The 18,746-nt window shown below is 40.6% G+C and overlaps 2 protein-coding genes across 2 annotated transcripts in view; one reads left to right on the plus strand and one right to left on the minus strand.

Moving 5' to 3' along the window:
- ME1 (malic enzyme 1, NADP(+)-dependent, cytosolic) overlaps positions 1 to 11,264 on the plus strand; it is a 135,489-nt gene extending 124,225 nt beyond the window's left edge. The window contains exons 11-13 of the mRNA XM_009872449.1: positions 1,493 to 1,666; positions 8,644 to 8,742; positions 10,905 to 11,264. Coding sequence (XP_009870751.1) covers positions 1,493 to 1,666; positions 8,644 to 8,742; positions 10,905 to 11,063 — 432 coding nt within the window. The 3' untranslated portion in view covers positions 11,064 to 11,264. The remainder of the gene's footprint in view (positions 1 to 1,492; positions 1,667 to 8,643; positions 8,743 to 10,904) is intronic.
- A 3,443-nt stretch (positions 11,265 to 14,707) lies between these two features.
- RWDD2A (RWD domain containing 2A) lies at positions 14,708 to 18,017 on the minus strand. Its single transcript, XM_009872450.1, has 2 exons — positions 17,820 to 18,017; positions 14,708 to 15,385 (listed from the first exon to the last, which is right to left on the minus strand). Exons 1-2 carry the CDS (start codon positions 18,015 to 18,017, stop codon positions 14,708 to 14,710), a joined length of 876 nt encoding a protein of 291 aa, XP_009870752.1.
- Positions 18,018 to 18,746: the final 729 nt, after the last annotated feature.

The following is an 18,746-nucleotide window of genomic DNA, read 5'->3' on the forward strand; positions in this document are numbered from 1 at the left end:
AAATTTACTGCTTAAATTCAAGGGTTGTCCCTCCCCAGCAAGGCATGAGCCAGGGCCTTTGGGCTGCAGACACCGAGCCTATGCAGTGTTACTCCCCTCATTAGTTCAAAACTGCCTTGCCTGCTGTAGAGATTACTTCTCTCTCCCTGTGTATCAGGGATCATCTGGGGAGAATGTGGATAGTAGTGCTGCAGGCGAGTCACCTCTGAGGTGCCTCTTCTGCCACCCTTGAACAGCACTCGATGGTGCTGGCATCTGCTCCCATCGGGATGTTCCTCATCCCAGGAGAGCGGTGAGATGCCACTAGACTTGCAGCTCCCTAAGAGCCCATCTCTGGGTACTGCCGGGCTATCATGACTGTGACCATGTGTGCTGCTGAGTGACGCCAGGCCTAATATTCCTCTTAGCTGATGTTACCCCATTTCTAACAACGTGAGCTCTTTTGCCACGTCTGGGCCACCCCACAGGCTTTTGTTCCTCCCCACAGCTCCCCGATGTGTGCTGTGTGCCAGCATGGAGCTACACCTGTGTTTGGGCCCTGGGAGGAGATTTAGAGATCCCCTGTGAACAACAACGTAAACCGAGTTAGAGTCAGTTCTCTTGTCCTCAGGACAAGTATCATGGTGTAACTTCTATCCACACAACTAAATTACTTAATTCCCCAAAACAAGCTGGTTCTTCCGTAGTGCCTACTGGCACCAGTCTGATTCCTGGGCCTTGTCACCCATGGTGCTACTTGGCACTACCCAAAAATCTGCTGGGAAAAATTCAAGTGGTTTATGAGTCGGTTCCCTCACGCTGCTCAGTATATTATGAAGAGGGGACCCACAAGGTCCCAGCAAAGGAGATCCCATCGTCAACTTGTGCTGTAGGTTGCACCGTGGGATGACATTCCTGAGACAGAGCTTGCACTTCTGCCTTTCTGATGAGCTGCAGAGTGGGTGTAGGGTCCTGAAGAGGGGAGACTGGGAGGAACAGAGAGCTCTGCCTGTCCCCACAGCTCCTCAGAAATTGCCACATCCAAAAGTGTGACATTTAGGGGCGTTAGTGTCATTTTGGTGGGAGGTCTGCTGTTGGGAAAAAAACCAACAGCATCACCTGTTGTTCCCAAGACAGTATTGTCCACTTTCAGTTTTACAGCTCCAGGCTACAGCTTTCGTCCCACGTACTCTCTTCTTCTGGTGTGGATGCACAGAGTAAATAACGAGTGCTGGATTTCACTTCCTTCTCCTCTAAATTGCGCTGACAGCTCTTCCCTGAACAAGGCAGCTGTTACTCTCTAATATCAGATAATCACAGAGAATTGCCACTGATTTCTAGAATCAGTGTCTTGATGCTCTTGACACACATTCAGTTAAGTAGCTCTAATACCCTCTCAGAAGAGATAATAAATAAATGTAACCCAGCTCCCACAGTGGTAGATATTTAAAGGGCTACGTGACAGCATCCTCACAACTAACACGCTTTCTTTGGCTTCCTTGATACAATTTAGGGACGTGGTATTTTTGCCAGTGGAAGTCCTTTTGATCCTGTCACTCTTCCAAGTGGACAAACTCTCTACCCTGGACAGGGCAACAATTCCTATGTGTTCCCAGGAGTTGCCCTTGGCGTTATTTCATGTGGACTGAAACATATTGGCGAGGACGTGTTCCTCACAACTGCTGAGGTATTGTATTGAAAATTATCCTTAATTTAGAAACTTAGTAATAATGAACAATTAAACAGAAATAGTTAAACAGTATGTTTAAAAATGGAAAAATAGTGCTACTGTGTACGGTCTTTATTTGCCAGGTATGTTGTTTTTTTTACTAATTCTATTTGAACACAGTAATTTTTAAAAGTTATTACTTGGTCCAAAGTTGATCTGACATAAACTTTGCCTTCTGTTGGCAAGGAAAAAAGAGAAAGACCTCAGTACTGTATTATCACAGGTGAATGCACACATGTACAGTTTGCATACATGGGCATGTAGGTTTGGTTTTGGATTGACATGAACTATATTTTGATGTTGGTAGCTTTGGGGTGACTTTTGTGGGTATTTTGCTTACAAAAATTATTTTAATTTCTTTTAGCTTTATAGCTTTTTGCTATTTTTGAGTAGAGCTGTTGGCATAATTTTTTGTGGACCTCCCTTTTCAACAGCTGGTAAAAGCATTCCATTGCCTTTCGATTCCTTGCTCCAGTTTGACACAATTGCCGTGTTATTCCTCACATTTTCTTTCTTATCCTTTTATGCACTGGTTATTCTCTTTCTTCAGGCAATATTTAATGATCTTTGTTCTGATGTTATCCATCATGTGATCTCTCCACTCAGGGGGCAAGAAATGAACAAAGAGCAAACACTTTTGGTTCTAGGAGTCATTCACCACCTACTTCCAGTGATTATTCAAAATCTGACATCCAGTGTCTTAAAGTAGGACATCATAAATGCACTGGATTGTATGTTCAACACATATGGAAGAAGATTCTGGCCTTTATTATTTTAGAATTCCTTATTCAAACAAAATAAATTACCAGCAGTGAAATCAAATGCTTAACACAATTTTTTTAAAAAAACAATAACTCAATCTCTCTGTAGCTGTTTCTTACTTAAGAAAAGTGCAACTTTCTGTGTTTTTCTGCATCCAACATCTCTGCTCCTCATCCACTATAGCATCATAACGCTTAACCTCTCCTTTCTCTGACCCCTTTCCATCTCGCTCCCTTCCTACTTTGTCCTGGACTTCCTGTCCCCTCCGTTGCCTCTGTTGGTTCTGGCACCAAGAGCAACATAATGTGCCTCAAAAAACTCAGCTCCCTTTTACTGTGTGATGTGATACCCAATGATGCTCAGAGCGCTGGAGCACCTCTCATCCAGACAGGCTGAGAGAGTTGGGTCTGTTCAGCCTGGAGAAGAGAAGGCTCCAGGGAGACCTTATAGCAGCCTTCCAGTACCTGAAGGGGGCTACAGGAAAGCCGAGGAGGGACTAAAGGCATGTCGTGATAGGATGAGTGGCAATGGTTTTAAACTAGAGCAGGTTAGATTTAGATTAGACTTCAGGAAGTAATTCTTTTCTGTGAACATGGTGAAACACTGGAATAGGTTGCCCAGAAAGATGATGGAGGCCATCTCTGGAGACATTCAGGGTTGGGCTGGATGGGGCTCTGAGCGACGTGACCTAGTTAAAGATGTCCCTGCTCACTGCTGGGGGGTTGGACTAGATGACCCTTAAAGGTTCTTTCCAGCCCAACCCATTCTATGATTCTATGCTCAGGCTCCTGGCTACTCTGCTCCCAGAAATGTGCTTCCAACTCATCCCGCTCAGAGAGAGCTCAGGCTCAGTACAGAACAGTGATTAGAGAGCCCTAAGCAATGCATGATGGTCTGACTGTGTCCGTACAAAGCTCTTGGTTTTTTTTTAAAAGGTATGGAAATAAGGAAGAAGGCTAACCTCAGTTTATTAGGTTTACTCTAATTAGCCTAGATGCACTTTTGTGGTAATTTCTAGTTCATATAAATTGCCTGGTTCATAGCAATTGCAATCCACACAGCTTCATGAAAGTGCAGTGTCCTAATCTTCAGAGAAGCTGTCTAAGCATGCTTGGAAATGCACGGGTAGTGTAGGCAGCACACAGAGGAAGCCTGAAAGCAATGTAATTAGCACCTATCATGGAACAATTAAAGAAAAAAAATAGAAAAGGAGAAGAAAAAAAAGTTGCTTCAGATAGCAGAAGAGAGAATGCCCAACAACTCTTGCAGCTTATCTAAGGAGAAATGCATTCTAGGATTTTTGCTCCTTGCGTCCTCATGATGGATTAAAGGGAAGAAAATGGCCCTTTACTATCGCTCAGAGATAACTGATAAGACAACATGATCCTGTGCCCAGCAGTATGTATGTGATATGAAGCTTGCTTAAAGGGTGAGCACTCGCATGTGTCCTTGCTGGATTTCTGAAGGTGTGTGGTTTTTTAAGTGTGTGCTTTGGCATCTTTAGAAAAGTTTGCCAGCAGCTTGCCTTCTATAAGAAAGATATTCACAATTTCCATCTTTAAAATTAGTAAAATACCCAGACTGTCTCCACTGGCTTTAACCATTTTAGGAGGGCAATGGTCCATCTCATAAGTCTTTGGATAATTATATCCTCCCTTTAAATCCTTCCCTGTAATTTCAGTTGGACACGGTGATCCTTGCTTGCGGATCTAAACTGCTGTATTAAACAGTTGTCTTATTTCATTCTAGAAGTTGCTTCATTTTGGTTTGGTTCCTATGTATAGAGTGATGACGGATAAAAGGTGGCACATATGTGTATTGAACAATGTTTCAAGTATCTGTCTAATAGGTCAGAAAAAAATCTGTTCTGAACAAAGAAATTTATCCAAAGAAATGGTACAGTTGGGGAAGTAAAATGGTGTCATAAAAGGCAAGGAATTACAGAATCACAGAATGGTAGGGGCTGGAAGGGACCTTGAAAGATCATCTAGTCCAACCTCCCTGCCAGAGCAGGAAGCTTTTAAGTTCTCTCTGGAGATAGCAGTTCTCTCCTGACTCTTCTTTTTCGGTAAAGGTTTTGCTGAGTAATTGCCGTCCTCTAGTAAAATCCCTAGAAAAGTTTGAAATATAAAAATGTATTTTTTTTTCTTGCACAGGAAGTCTTTATTGGCAGCAAGGTCAATGGCTAGCTCCTTGCCTTACAGCTGGAGCTAAGGGTAGTCACATCTGGGCTCCCTGCCTGTGCGAGGAGCAGCGTGACTGGGCCTCGGGTGAGCTATGGCCGGTTGCTGTGCAGGGCGGTAACTGATGGGTTTCAGCGAAGCCTTTGCCAGAAGAAGTGTGCCAGGGGTGTGAAGGCTGGGAGGGCTGCGTAGGTCCTTAGCTGAAATTACAGGACAAAGCAAAGACAAAAGTGCTTTTTGGTTTGTTTTCTTGGCTTTTCATAATGGAAGGGTAAAATCAAAATAGTTTTCATGTGGGCTTTAGAATAGTGGTTAGTATTTGAAATGGAAGCACCCACGATGTGCAAAATGTAAAGCACCAAAACGATCCATTTTAGACCTAGGGTCCTTCTCAGGTTGTAGTGGTAGCTTACCTGAAAAAAGAAAGTATACAAATTAAGCAGCTCAGGCTGCATGCCTGAACCTCCTGACTTCTTGCTTTGACACTTGTTCAGTTAAATCTGATAAAAGTCACAAATAGCTTTTTGTAACTACAGCAAATTCTACTTTCAATGTTCTTTTCTTCCTGACATGTAAAATAGAATGTAACTGTGATTTTGGACAATAAATCTAAGGTACTGTAAGCTGTAATACCTCTTAATTGCAGACAATTGCTCTGTGATGACAAGGGACATTACCTGTTCTTCTAAGTCCTATGAAATATGGCAAAAGGGACAGAGAATTATGAACTAATGAAATATTCTTGGCATATGTGGCCTACAGTTAAGTTACTCCAGAAATAATCCTGTTAACTCCTCTCACTATAAAGAATACGTCCTCCAAAAGCCAACATGCTCCCACTTGCTTTTTGCCATTTATCCTGTCTTGGCTGCCTTTCATTTAGGTTTTACAAGGCTTAGCTAATTTCTCTATTAAAAACCTGAAATCGTTACAATTTAAAATGTTAAAATAGCCATACCGCCTGGACCTAAGATCCAAAGAGCTTGATATCTTCCTGTGAAAGTAGTCAGTAGCAGAAACTGAGGAAAAGAGGATAAATAAAGAAAAAATAGAGAGTGATCCTTCTGCAGAAATGGCTTCTTATCTTCTGGCAGCCTGTACTATATGCACTGGAAGTTTTATCCCGGTATGGGTTTCTCTTTCATAAATGACCCTAGTGGCTTTTAAAACAGGTTTATACATTTGAGTATCTTTTGGCAATTAGTGTCACAATTTAGTTATGGGCCCTATGGAAAAAGAAACTCCCCTCTCACAATTTCGTGCGGTCTAATGATTTGTGTTTCCTACAGTGCCATGAGTAATGTTCACCTGTGATTGTCTTTTGCATTTTCTTTTAGTCTTCTCTTATTTTCTCCTAAGTCCATTTAATAAAATTACATTTTTATGTCATTGTACAAAAACCAATCTTTTGATCATCCTTGTTATTCTTTATACCCCTCATGACTCTATTCCATTCTTGTTTGAAGTAGATGGAGCAAAAATTCACAGTTCAAAGCAGCGTTACTTTGTGCATTTATATATGGCATAATTTTCTGTGTCACTTCTTACTTTCTTAATAATTCCAAATGTTGATTCATCATTTTTTCCCCTGCCACTGAACTGATGTTCTCACGGAGTGTTTCTCAGAGACCACATGAAGAAGGTGTCATTCTCTGAAAATGCTTGTTTCTGTGTTTTCGCATAGTTTTTAATGCTGTTACAGGAGCATGTCAGAAGGAGTAGTGTGGCATCTATATGGTTAAGCGTGCTGCCTCTCCCACTTTGAGCACTGCCAGAGTGTTTTGTGGCTTGCTTTCTATCAACCCCCTCACAACAAGTACTCTATTCCTGAACAATTTTTTTCAGCGACGCATTACACTAACAGCAACCAGCTGCTGATTTCTTCAGATTTCATCCTTTCTGCAGAGTCCCATTAAACTGTTAACAGCAGAGCTCTCATGTTGTAAGCTCCTTTTTACACATTCAGATGCACATCTTGTTTTGCCAAAGAGCTGCGTATCATTTTAAAATAACTTAGTAGCACAAACTAGATTTTACGTTATCTTAGCTCCCCCTAGTGGGTTTTTAATCTCTGTTGTATTTCTCAATATCAGATTAAAATAAATAAATTTCCTTTACTCGTTATATTCAATAAGTATAATCTCTTATTTGTTCTTGTTAGCATTTCCACTCTGATTGGAAAAACTTACTACTCCTACCAGCATGCTGAGTAGCCTGCAGAAGGGAACATTGTTTCTCTTTGAACCCAGAGTTGCTAGAGGGTTTGCTCTGTCATTCAAACTATTTACCTGCTTCTGCCAGAAAGGATGAATTGATGATAGCCAGGCATCAATTCTGATGCAGTTCTAGTTGTCTGCAGGCAACAGAACTGTAGGAAGCAGTTTGTGCTCTGTTTCAAGGTATCTTCCTAGTATGTTTTCTCAGAAGTGCACTTCTTCCTTTCTCTTTGGGCCATGTTATCACTTTCGCAGTGTTTCCTGGACTTCCCTGGTGTTTTCAGAACCTGCACGATGCTATCCAGACCAGTTTTCCTTCCTTCCATTCCACAGAAGAACGCTACAAGTCACATCATGCAGTAGTATCCTGGCACTCCCAGATCAGCCAGTGATTTGGTTCTAACCTTTGTTATCTAAGCTGTAATTTCACAAAAAATGTACATCCTCTCATGGTGGAAAACCCAAAGATGCCTCTACATTACTCTTTTATTTTGCATCTCCCTGGTGTTCCTCTATCTTGGTCCACCTTATGTGGTCTTGGGAGGAGAGGTGGGCTGTTTTCCTTCTGGATGAAACTAAATGGAAGGGTGCACTCCAGAAGGAAGCCTAATGCACTAATTATTAATAGAAGCTGCTTATAAACTGTAACAGCTTCAAGAAGTATGAGCTTGCACTCTACAAATAACCTTCTTTCCTTGTGACTGTTACATGTTCCCGTTCAAAGGGCAAGTCATATCCCCTCCCCTGAGTAATTTCCTTTCTGTCTCAAAGCAAGATAGAGAAATCTGAAATTTGGGCTCTGCTGATGCAAATCTCTCTTCATGATTTTTAATAATTTGTTTTGAGAATTGTAGTAGAGAACATTAGTGAAGGTAGCTATTGAAAACTTCATAAATTCAAACCATTTTTAATATATGAATTTTGTGCTTAGTTTGCTTAGAAGATACTTAGATTTGTTTCTAGCTAACAGCTCCCTAAAAGATATAAAGGTAGGCAGATAAAGAAATGAAACCTTCAAGTCATCAAAGAGATTAGAGTAGAAGATGGGTCAGTTTGATGAAAAATCAAGCAAAGACCAAAAAAATTTCTTTAGTCACTTGGTATAGTTGAGATGACAGACCCACTGCAGCCTTCAAATGGAGTGAACAGACCTTTTCTAGCAGCACTGTTTCTTCTGTCCCAGCAAGCCAGAATTTAGCGTCAGACCTTCTATTTCCATATCTGACTACAGTGACCAATAGGGCTTTAAAAGGCCCTGCATAATCTTACTTTTGTTGTATTCTATGGCTGACCGTACTGAATTTAGTAATCTCAGACAAGCTAGATGTGTGAGCTGGACACACACAAACCTGCTCAGCCACCACAAATTTTATTCAAAGCATTTTACACTTAAGGGTTTCAGCTCTCTTCTCGAAACAGGATGATTTCACAACTGTCAGAATAACAGGTGCTTCTTTAATTTTAGAAGTCTTTGACCCAGCTACAGTTGATGGCTGGAATTTATATCTCACAATGAGCTATTTGCTAGTTTATTTGAGTCATGGACTTATTCAAGACCTAAGTCTTATTGCCTGAGTGAGAAAAGGACATAACTCCTTAAATTTAGCTACACCTAACGATGAGGTAGGTTGTAAAAAATGCTACCTTAAGTGGATTAAGCAGTATCTTTGTGATTTGTCAAAGTGGAATAATTTCTTTACTTAAGACTAGACCACTGTCTGAAACCTACAGCTGTATCTGCATTTCAAGTTAAATGTGTCTGCTTTATTTCTAGGTAATAGCTCAGCAAGTTTCAGAGGAGAATTTACAGGAAGGTCGTCTGTACCCGCCGTTAGTCACTATTCAGCAGGTGTCACTGAAAATTGCTGTGAGGGTAAGTCATTTCAGTCTTTTATGACTTTTCTTCCCATACTTTCTACATAGTTGAGTATTTGATTTGATCTGATCAACTAACACACCTTCGCACAAGGTGGTTTACATCGGTCAGTCTTGGACATGTAGCAGTTTGGAAATTAAATTCATAAACGTAAATGCAATCCGAACACAAGAAGGGAAGACAAGGAACTACAGCAAGTGTCTATGTCTGTAGAGCCCAAACTGCGCTGTCCACCAGTGAGGAGCAGGTCCCCAGCTGACAACTTTTGGTCCTTCATGATTATCAGTTGCCTGTCAAGAATGTAAACGTCACTCTGTGTCCGGGCACTATTCCCTTTTGTTCCCATCCTCCCTCTGGCCTATTAAAATAACTGCAGGGGGTGCTTTTTGTTTATGGACCTGGTCTGGGTCAGAGGTTGTTCAGTTGGTTGGGTTTTAGGCACAAATACAGAACCGATGCAGATCCATTTTCAGGAACTGACTTAAACCTGGATTCCCAAGAAAACTGGCTGCCTGGAGAGAAGAAGATGCTTTCAAATAATGCATTTATCCCAGTTCCTTTCTCATTCCATTTCTTAGGTGGGGTTTTTTTCAGCATTTTAGGAAGTTATTTTGCAAGTCTTCTGTGACCTTTTTTGCTCCAATTATTCTCTCTTAGTCACCTTACTCTGAATAATTTTACTTATTGCATATTCTTTTGAAAAAATAAGAAGGAGCCCTCATGCATGAAACCATTCCCCTAGCTCACTCGTTCTGTGTATTTAAAAAAAAAATAAAAGTCCTTCCCACAGTTCATGTCATTTAGGCAAGCAGTAACTTGTTTTGTAGATGCCAAAATGTTACCTAGATTCCTCAGGCAAAGTAAAACTGCTTGTGTATCTGGCAGAAACACAGTGATAGAAATTCCTCTTCTACTCGTGCATGTTATATAAAATACAAAAAAAGGAGAATATTAACAAATTAATCTTTCTGCCTGATCTCTGTTAAAATTTTATTCCTGCAAATATCTGTTCTGGCTTAGACAGCCCAAGAGGTTTAGCAATGGCTTCTGCCTTCTCCAGGGGAGGTAAACTATCAAATTTTTTTGGAATACCAAATATGGGGTATAAATTCAGAACTCATTCAACTATGATAATTATGTGCACATACCTGAGGATGAACACTTCCATAAACACCCAAAGTGCTTCTCAGTCAAATCAGGTTGGGCTTCATATTCATCCTAGAAAGGATGTCTTAAATACAGTAGGTTGGGGTCTGAGCTTCTCACCAACCTAAAGCATTTATGTTTTAAAGAAAGTGCTAAAACAAACAGGAAGGAGAACGTTTTGCTTTCATTCAGATTCAGAGCACTTGTCTGCTTGCCAAATACAGTTTGAAGCAGGTCTTTCCAAAGACAGGTGCTGCATAAAACCAGTCCGTTAAACTTCTGTTTCATAGATCAATATCCAATCAAAAGATAAACATTTCTCAAGTAAGTTTTCTTCAGACACGAAAGGCCACTTTGATCAGTGTTGAGTGGGCTCCAACCCCTTCTAAATGTCATTTTTGTTGCAGCTATATTAGAGATGCATAATTGATTCACATAGGTATGGTCTGGGTGAAGAAAAAGCAAGCAAATATTTGTATTTCCCCCAGCTGTCCCTAGAACTAAACCTGTGCGCTGTGTAGGACTAATGTATTCTTGTGAGTTTACCTTTAAGAAACAAATTATCAGCCTATGGCAAATAACAAAATTCTCTAATATGCAGGGGGCATGGAAGCTTTTAACAGATCACACTTCTCTTCCATTGCGTTAAAGATGGTAAACCAGGGTAACCTGAAGATGGAAAAGCAGAAAGTGTATCTCAGTGCTTGGGATTTGTAGAATATTTTACCCACTGTTGCACAATAAAAGCTAAGATGTTGCTGGATGAGGAGGAGCACTGTATTTGTAACATCAAAGACATGTAATCCTGTTCAAAAGTAGCGTGTGTCAGACGTCATCTTGTTCCTGGTCTCATTCTCTGTATACTCGCCTGGAGCCAGTGTGAATACAGGTGACTCGGCACTGGAGAACATGAAGTCTTATCTTGATTTTGGACTAATTCTTACTTTGCAATCCTGTTCAATGTACTTAAATAGTTTATCAGCACTAACTAGGATTTTACTGCATCTTTCTAGATCGCAGAAGAAGCCTACAGGAATAACACTGCCTCCACGTATCCTCAGCCCAAGGACCTAGAAGCCTTCATCCGCTCTCAGGTTTACAGCACTGACTACAACAGCTTTGTGGCTGACTCCTACACCTGGCCTGAAGAAGCCATGAAAGTGAAACTGTAAATATTTGATGAAGAACGAACAAACTAGCAGCACTTAAAAAAATATTGAAATATTCAGAATATTTCTGCTTAGGAAGCCCTAAAGAATAGCTGATTTTTTAAGATGCAGAAAACTTTTTCTAAATTGTAATATTTGATTAGAAATTCAGATCAAGAAATCACATTAATTATACATCAGAAAATAAAAATTGTTCTGAGAAATCTGTTTGTGTTGTTGATTGTTATTTTAATTGAGATAGGCTATAGTTTAACAAATCTTTTTGTTATCAAAGTAAGCCATTGTATCTTGAGAGTTTTGTCACAGATGCCAGTGAGAACTGCTTAAGACAAATGGTACCATCAAAAATTAAGAAATGCATATGATGACTGTTTAGTCCATTACAGTGCACAAGGTACTTTGCATAAATTGTCACTCTATTATTTACAAAAAAAAAAACCAAAACACAACAAAACTTTAAACAATAGTAAAGCTAGAATGTTTTTCTGCTAAGAAACGACTTACTAGTCATTCTTGTGTGGAGTAATGGAAATCTCCAAACAAGAACTGAACCTGCAGAACCTTCTGTTCACACCTAATTAGAATATTTTAACATTCCGTAGCTTAAGGTAAAGACCTGGAAATGATCAAAGATTTCATTTCCCCACCAAGATAGCAGCTGTTCTGATATGCTGCAATTGTCTTTCCTCTAAAGTTCATGGAAGTGCTTGGATTCCATGTTCTTGACAAAAAGGGACTATCAAAACGTTACATATAGGCTTGTTTTTGGCTAAGTATTTTCTTACAAATGTCACTTATCTGTCTAATAGTAGGGTTTTTTTATGAGTTAAACCTAATGAAATTCCATAGTATTTGAAGCCAATATGTTTTTAAAAACACATCATATATGATAAGGTATTATTGTTTGTAACAAACTCCCAAATTGCCCAGCTGAGGTCAACTAAACAGATAATTATTATGGGGAAAACAGTCCCTCATTATGGGAGGCAACAGCACATTTTATTAATTCCTTGGTATTTACTGATTCTTTCCCTCGCTTACCACTATTTGAATGATCTGGTTAGCTCAATTTCTTCAGTCTGGTCTTTAAAATAGTTTTTACCACCTTTTTTTTTTTAACCCTTTCTCATCTATCAGTTATCAAAAGTGATACCTGGCAGTGACCCTTATTCTTCTACAGAAAGGTGATTCCATCTGTAAACCTCACCGGAAGCATCCAGGGATACTACTCATCACCTGCATTATTCTTGATTCATAATCAGCAATTCCAGAAGTGAAAGTCATGAGCTGGCAGCTTTCCTTAAGATACGTGATTGGATTGTACTATCAGTGGTTTTTGCCTTCAGAAAAAAAGAACAAAGCTTGTGCTCAGAACACAGCTTTAGACAGCTCTAACTCTGAATTGTTTGACCATCCTGTGGCAGGTGCACCCACCTCAATGAAGGGCAAAACTTTTTGACTGCTGAGAGTTAGAAGTCAAAGCTTTGGTTTTGAGGGTCCAGCCCCCAGTTGCATGGTGACATTCACACTGGTTATCATACCTAAAACTTAGGGTGGCTGTGTAGACATCTGAATTTGTGGCTTACTAATGTCTGTTGGAGTGGTGAACGAAAAATAATAAATAAATCTCATTTTTTTGAGTACCTGCCTCAACTTGGTGACACATCCTCCTGCACAGGCTTTTTAACCTATGCCAGTGTTGCCTTTCCCATTTCCTTCTAACTGAAATCTCAAGGATAAGGCTTATTTCTGAATTGGTTTGTTTTGCTACTTTAAAGGAAAAAAGTTTATCATTTAGCAACTTCCCAAGAGGACTGAATGCAAATGTTTATTGTTACTGGTTCATGGTTGCGTGGAATCTGCACTTACACATCAATGTTCTAAAGAAAAACCCAAGGATTAGTTATTACAGAATTACCACTCCAACAAAAATGTAATGTATGTTATGGACAGTTCTGAAAACAAAGTGTCCTAGAACATTATTTTTTCTAGTATCATGATGTAGAGATTATCTGTACGAAAAGAAGAATTAACTTTATTTGTCCAGCCCCTCAGCTCTGCCACAGCTGCAGACTGCGGGTCCTGAATTCACAAAGATTAGAGGCACTTTTTCCTCATTGCATAATAGGAACCTGTAAACAGTTTTGGCCAAAGATATGATCATACAAACAATGTACATAACACAGTGAAGGCATATGTTAATCACCATTCTGAGTAGCCAGAAATACCACCATCTTCTCTATTTTGATATATTGCTGTTATGAGAAAAATATTAAAACACTTCCCTGTGTTTTATTTGACATAAAATAGTGTGTTATTTCTGTAGTCATCACCTAAGTATCCTTAAAGTCTCCAAATAGCTGCTGTTGAAATAGCCTGTTTGTAGATTCAGACAGCCAGATCTCTACAGCTCAATAGGAATTCTATTGCTCAGTACCAATTTTCACATTATGGTGCTCAGTGATGAAGAGGAAGGCGGTAAGCTGGTAGTTCTTTAAGGCACAGCTACTAGGGGCTTTTCAGTTGCATTCTTCATCTACTTATTATATTGATGACATTTAAATATGATAATCCATTATAAAATGGAAGACTGAATTGCAATTCACCATCTAAATACACACTCAGCCCCGCAGGGAAGTGCTGCTTAATGAGCCATTAATATCCTTTCGTGTTACAAGCTGCTGGAAAATTGTCTCTCAGTACTAACTTGTCATAGAAAAGACTGGTCGAGTTATATGTATTTTTATATTATATAGAGAGTTTTTCTCATTTTTCTGTACTTTACATGTATTTCCTTATGTAATATAGGGGAAAAACAGAGGAAACACTACATTTTGTCACATCTTAGATATTTTCAAGGTGCTTGGCCTAACAACGTAAATATAAAATGCCATGAGTTGAGCAGCTGAAAAATTACTATTACCATAACCCGAGCATAATGAGCCGATAGGAAGGGGATTGCAGAAATGGTGGTATTGGCAATATAATTGTATAGGTACTACCCAAAGCATACAGTGGATGGGGTGATGTGCGCTTCTTTCTCCTTCCTCCCACCCTTTATTTAAAAGGAAAACTTCGTCCTGTGGTTGGACACAAGCCTTTAGATTAGTTGAAGAACGCGAGAGCAGATGCCTTGCAGAGCGGTAAAAGACTGCATGCACTAACTCATGAACATACTGGTGAGATTTCCTTGAGCTGGGTGTGCTTTTGCATTGGAAACCAACATTAATCTGTGACAGCAGTCACTTCAGTATCCCACAACTGTACGTAGAAGTTAACTATAGATCTGCACTGCAGCTTAGTAACACACAGCACAATATAGATGAGGAAACAGAAGCCTGTAATTCAGGATACTACAGTGTGGCATGTTTATTACCTTGCTTCAAGGCATGGCGCATAGTGACAAATGCCAGATTTAGGGTCTCAGAAAATTAGTAAACACCTCTCAAAAATATTTGGCAATTCGAAACAGAGGCAAAGATTAACTCTTTGAACCATTCTTTTCATATGTTAAACAGTTTTCCATTTCATGGTAACTATAAGGCATAGTATTTCAATGTTACAATCATCTCTTGCTGTCCAAAATTAGAACTCCTTAAACAGTGTCAACAGCTAGGGCCAGGCCAGACACTAGGACACACAGTTTCTTATTTGTCTGAAAGTTTGCCTTCAACACCAAATAAAATCTGAAAAATATGTCCACTTTGATGTTGTTTCAGGAATTCTAGGAACTGGCCAAGATCCATGTGATAGTCATTCCTCAGGCCATAATCACCATGTGCCTGAAACTGCAGGTCTTCAAAAGCACAAAAGAGACGAAGATTATCGATGCTTCCCTCTGTTTCTATATTTTCCACATGCTTGCAGGAAATATGCTTCCAGTTGGGATATCTAATAACACGCCAGAACTCTTCACAGTTTTCTCGGAGTCCCTCCACACAGATGACACCAGGTTTCCCTGTTAGGCAGAAGCCAGTCAGATTTAACTTCTTCGCAGAGTCAAAAATCTTTTTCCTCAATTCCTGCCTATATATATGATGGCTGTAGATCCACATGCGACGCAATGTTTCTTTCACTACAACTTCTTTTGAACCACTTCCAGAAGAGATCTTACTGCTTTCCAGGTAAGGCAGGCTGTTGTCTTTCAGCCATTGCACAGCTTCATATACACACAGTTCACCTGAATCCAAAGAGCTGACGTGAGAAGTGAGACGACTGTTGAGCTGCAACTGTTGCTGTCTGCGCAGTGCGTTTGATCTTGCAAAAAACCGAGGAGCTACGTGAGGATACATATGAGGCAGCAGCACCTGCAATTCCACTTTAACCTTAAAAACAGAGCACAAACACATACAAAAAGAATTCTGCAGCTACTGAAAGACATGCTAGATTCTTCTTTTTCCCTGTCAAAGGCAGTTTATGAGGAGATGTAATTAAGATTGCGACATCCTAAAGCCTGGAATTACTTCTTCCATTTTCTTCTTGTCCTCTCCTTTTATTGCCTCACACTGGGACTTTCAAGGCATATCTGATGTTGTCTTCTGCTGTTTACAGAAATAATGCTGCAGCTTGAAAGAACATACAGAGTTACCCTATAGGGAATATTTCTAGTCCATGTTCCTGTACATGCTCAGTGTTGCTACAGCTATAACCTACCAGCCTGTCAGAGTAGAGGAGCAAGTGGCTTCTGAGGAACTCGTCCCTTACCAAATGCACATCTTATCAATGAATGTAGTCCAGCTGCTGAGCAAGAGTTATACAAAACAATGGTTATGATCCTACACCTTGCATAAAAAGGCACATGGCACGGGGATTGGAACTAGATGATCTTTAAGGTCTTTTCCAACCCAAACTGTTCTATGATTCTATGCATTAGCATTAATTTAATAATGGAGGAAGCATTCTCAGGATTATAGGGGATAAAAGGATTTACGTGCATTTTGAGCAAGGGAAACTTCTGGATTATCTTGCCTGATTTCCTACAAACCATGGGCTGTTGTTATTTTTCTCAGTTATTCCTACAGTGTTTTAAAATGGAGCACATCGTGTTCTTTCTTCTGCTCTTGGACCTGCCTCTGGCCCAAGAGCAGGAGAGGATTCATGTGTCCTCAGTGTATAAGGTTCTCATATATCATCAGGGGTCTTTCGCTACAGTATATAATCATCTGATTAGTCCTACAGAAAGAAGCAAATCATGAAACAACTAATTATCTTTCCAAGTTCCTCGACGATCTGCCACAGGAAAAAAAAATCCTTTCTGCACAAGCCCTCCCTACACAGTTCATAAAACTTCTCTCTGAAGGCTAGTGAAAGGGTGCATTTTAGAAAAGTACCTAAGGTTGTACCCAGAATTTTCCAAATAATCACAATGCCACCTTGTTATCCAGTAAATTGTTCTAGCATTTAATTCTCCTTATTTCTAGGAAAATGCATATGCTTCTAGGTTGAGTTTGTTGGTTCCCAACTTGTGAGTCATTGCATTATTATTTACTCAGACCTACACTAATGGCTATGTTCTCGAGTATTTACATCACGTAGTTATCGTACATGACTTGGAATCCCTTATATTCTAAGTTTTGGGGTTTGTATTGCAGTTCAAAGGCTGCTTTTGTTTTAGTGTTTGTGTGCCTCTTAATAAAGTATTCTGCCATTTGGAGCTATTATACGTTAGTGTATTTCAAATACAGATCAATGAATGTCAGTGCACATGGCAAGGGGTAGAAGAAATTGTCAGTTTTGCTAGAACAATGTAAAGTCCAAAATCTGTATTCCCATAAGGGGAGCACTGACTTTCTATCACACAACTCTCTGTAAACTGGCAAACTACAAACCTCACATTAAGCACAGCCCTTGCTGAGCATCTGCGAATGCTGTGCGTGCTGCTGGTGTCGGTTGTCCATTCCTAACAGTGATTTTATTAGGGGTTTTTTATCCAAATCAAGTAAAGAGTCAAATAAATAACTAAACCCATGATTTTTTCAGTACTCTTGACTTTTGACATAGCGAACAGAAATGGTGGGGGGAGGAGGGGGAAGCTTCCCTCATTTTTTTTTAGTTCAGATTTTTAAAGTGTCTATGGTAGGAGTAAATGAGCCAGCAATGTGTGCTGGCAGCCTAAAAATCCAATCATGTCCTGGGCTGCAACAAAAGAAGTGCAGCGAGCAGGTCAGGGGAGGTGATTCTGTGTTCTGCTCTGGTGAGACGTCACCTGAAGTATGGTGTCCATCTCTGGAGCCCCCAAAACAAGAATGACACGGACCTGCTGAAAAGGGTCTAGAGGAGGGCCGCAAAGATCGTCAGACGGCTGGAGCCCCTACAAGGACAGGCTGAGGGAGTTGTGTCTGTTCAGCCTGCAGAAGAGAAGGATTCAGGGAGACCTCATAGTGGTCTTCAGTACATGAACGGGGCTACAGGAAAGCTGGAAAGGGATGTTTCATAAGGGCATGTGGTGATAGGACAACGATAGATTTATTTTTTTTTTAAACTAGAACAGAGATTTAGATTAGACATTAGGAAGTTCTTTACAATGAGGGTGGTGAAACATTGGCATCGGTTGTCCAGAGAAGCTGTGGAGGTCTCATTCCTGGAAGTGTTCAGGGCCAGGCTGGATGGGGCTTTAAACAACCCGGGCTAGTGGGAGGTGTCCCTGCCCATGGTAGGTGGGTTGTAACTAGGTGATCTTTAAGGTCCCTTCCAACTCAAGCTATTATACAATTCTAAAGAAAACAAAACACATGAATACATCTACATGGAACTTCTCACCTTTGCCTCCTCTACATCAATATTGATTGAAAATTCAAGCTGTGGGGGCAGAGGTCCAGCAGTGTTTCTCAGGTAGCGCTGCATGCTGGGCACAGCATCCTCGTCCAGATTTATCTCACCTTTTTTGGGAAACATTGTAAGGAGCATTTCTATTTCCAGCAGCTGGAGCTCCAGGCATTCCTTTACTGTGACAGCCATTGCACTGCCCCCTCCACACAGATCTGCAACATGAATCATAAAATAGAATCAGAGTTGGTTTGGTTGGAAAAGACCTTTAAGATCATGGAGCCCAACAGTTAACCTATTATTGCCAAGTCCACCACTAAAACATATCCCTAGGCACCATATATACACATCTTTTAAGCACCTCCAGGGATGGTGACTCCATCACTTCTCTGCGCAGCCTGTTCCACTGTTTCGTGACCCTTTTGGTGAAGAAATTTTTCTTAACATCCGACCTAAACCTCCTCTAGTACAACTTGAGGCAATTTCCTCTTGTCCTGTTATTAGCTGGGAGATTAGACCGACCCTCACTTGCTGCCACCTCCTTTCAGGTAGCTGTGGGGAGCAATAGGGCCTCCCCTCAGCCTCCTTTGCTCCAGCCTAAGCAACCCCAGCTCCCTCAGCCGCTCCTTAAGACCTACCACTGGCTGTCACTGCCCGTCTCTGGATGTGCTCCAGCAGCTCAATGTCTTGTCTTTCTTGACACCTGGTGTCAAACGCCAGGGTTTAACACACAGGGAGGTTTAGCAACGCACCACGCAATCCAACAACTCGGCCTCCTCCGGGAAGCCCGACAATTTTTTACGGACAGAACTCGATTAAGTACGGCCGGGTTAAAAAGAAACCAAACGAATGCTTAGGAGTTCGCCCCTTACAGGCAATGCCGGAGAAGGGAAGGTGATGCGGGAGCGCGGCCAGCGAGCT

Source organism: Apaloderma vittatum, unplaced genomic scaffold (genome assembly GCF_000703405.1).
Source record: "Apaloderma vittatum isolate BGI_N311 unplaced genomic scaffold, ASM70340v1 scaffold3387, whole genome shotgun sequence".
NCBI lineage: Eukaryota > Metazoa > Chordata > Aves > Trogoniformes > Trogonidae > Apaloderma > Apaloderma vittatum.

Excerpts from the sequence above, each read along its gene's own strand:
- RWDD2A (XM_009872450.1), bottom strand. The coding sequence starts at position 18,017 with ATGGCTGTCACAGTAAAGGAATGCCTGGAGCTCCAGCTGCTGGAAATA. Across the intron at positions 15,386-17,819 it reads TTGATGTAGAGGAGGCAAAG|GTTAAAGTGGAATTGCAGGT; the intron begins GTGAGAAGTTCC and ends TCTGTTTTTAAG.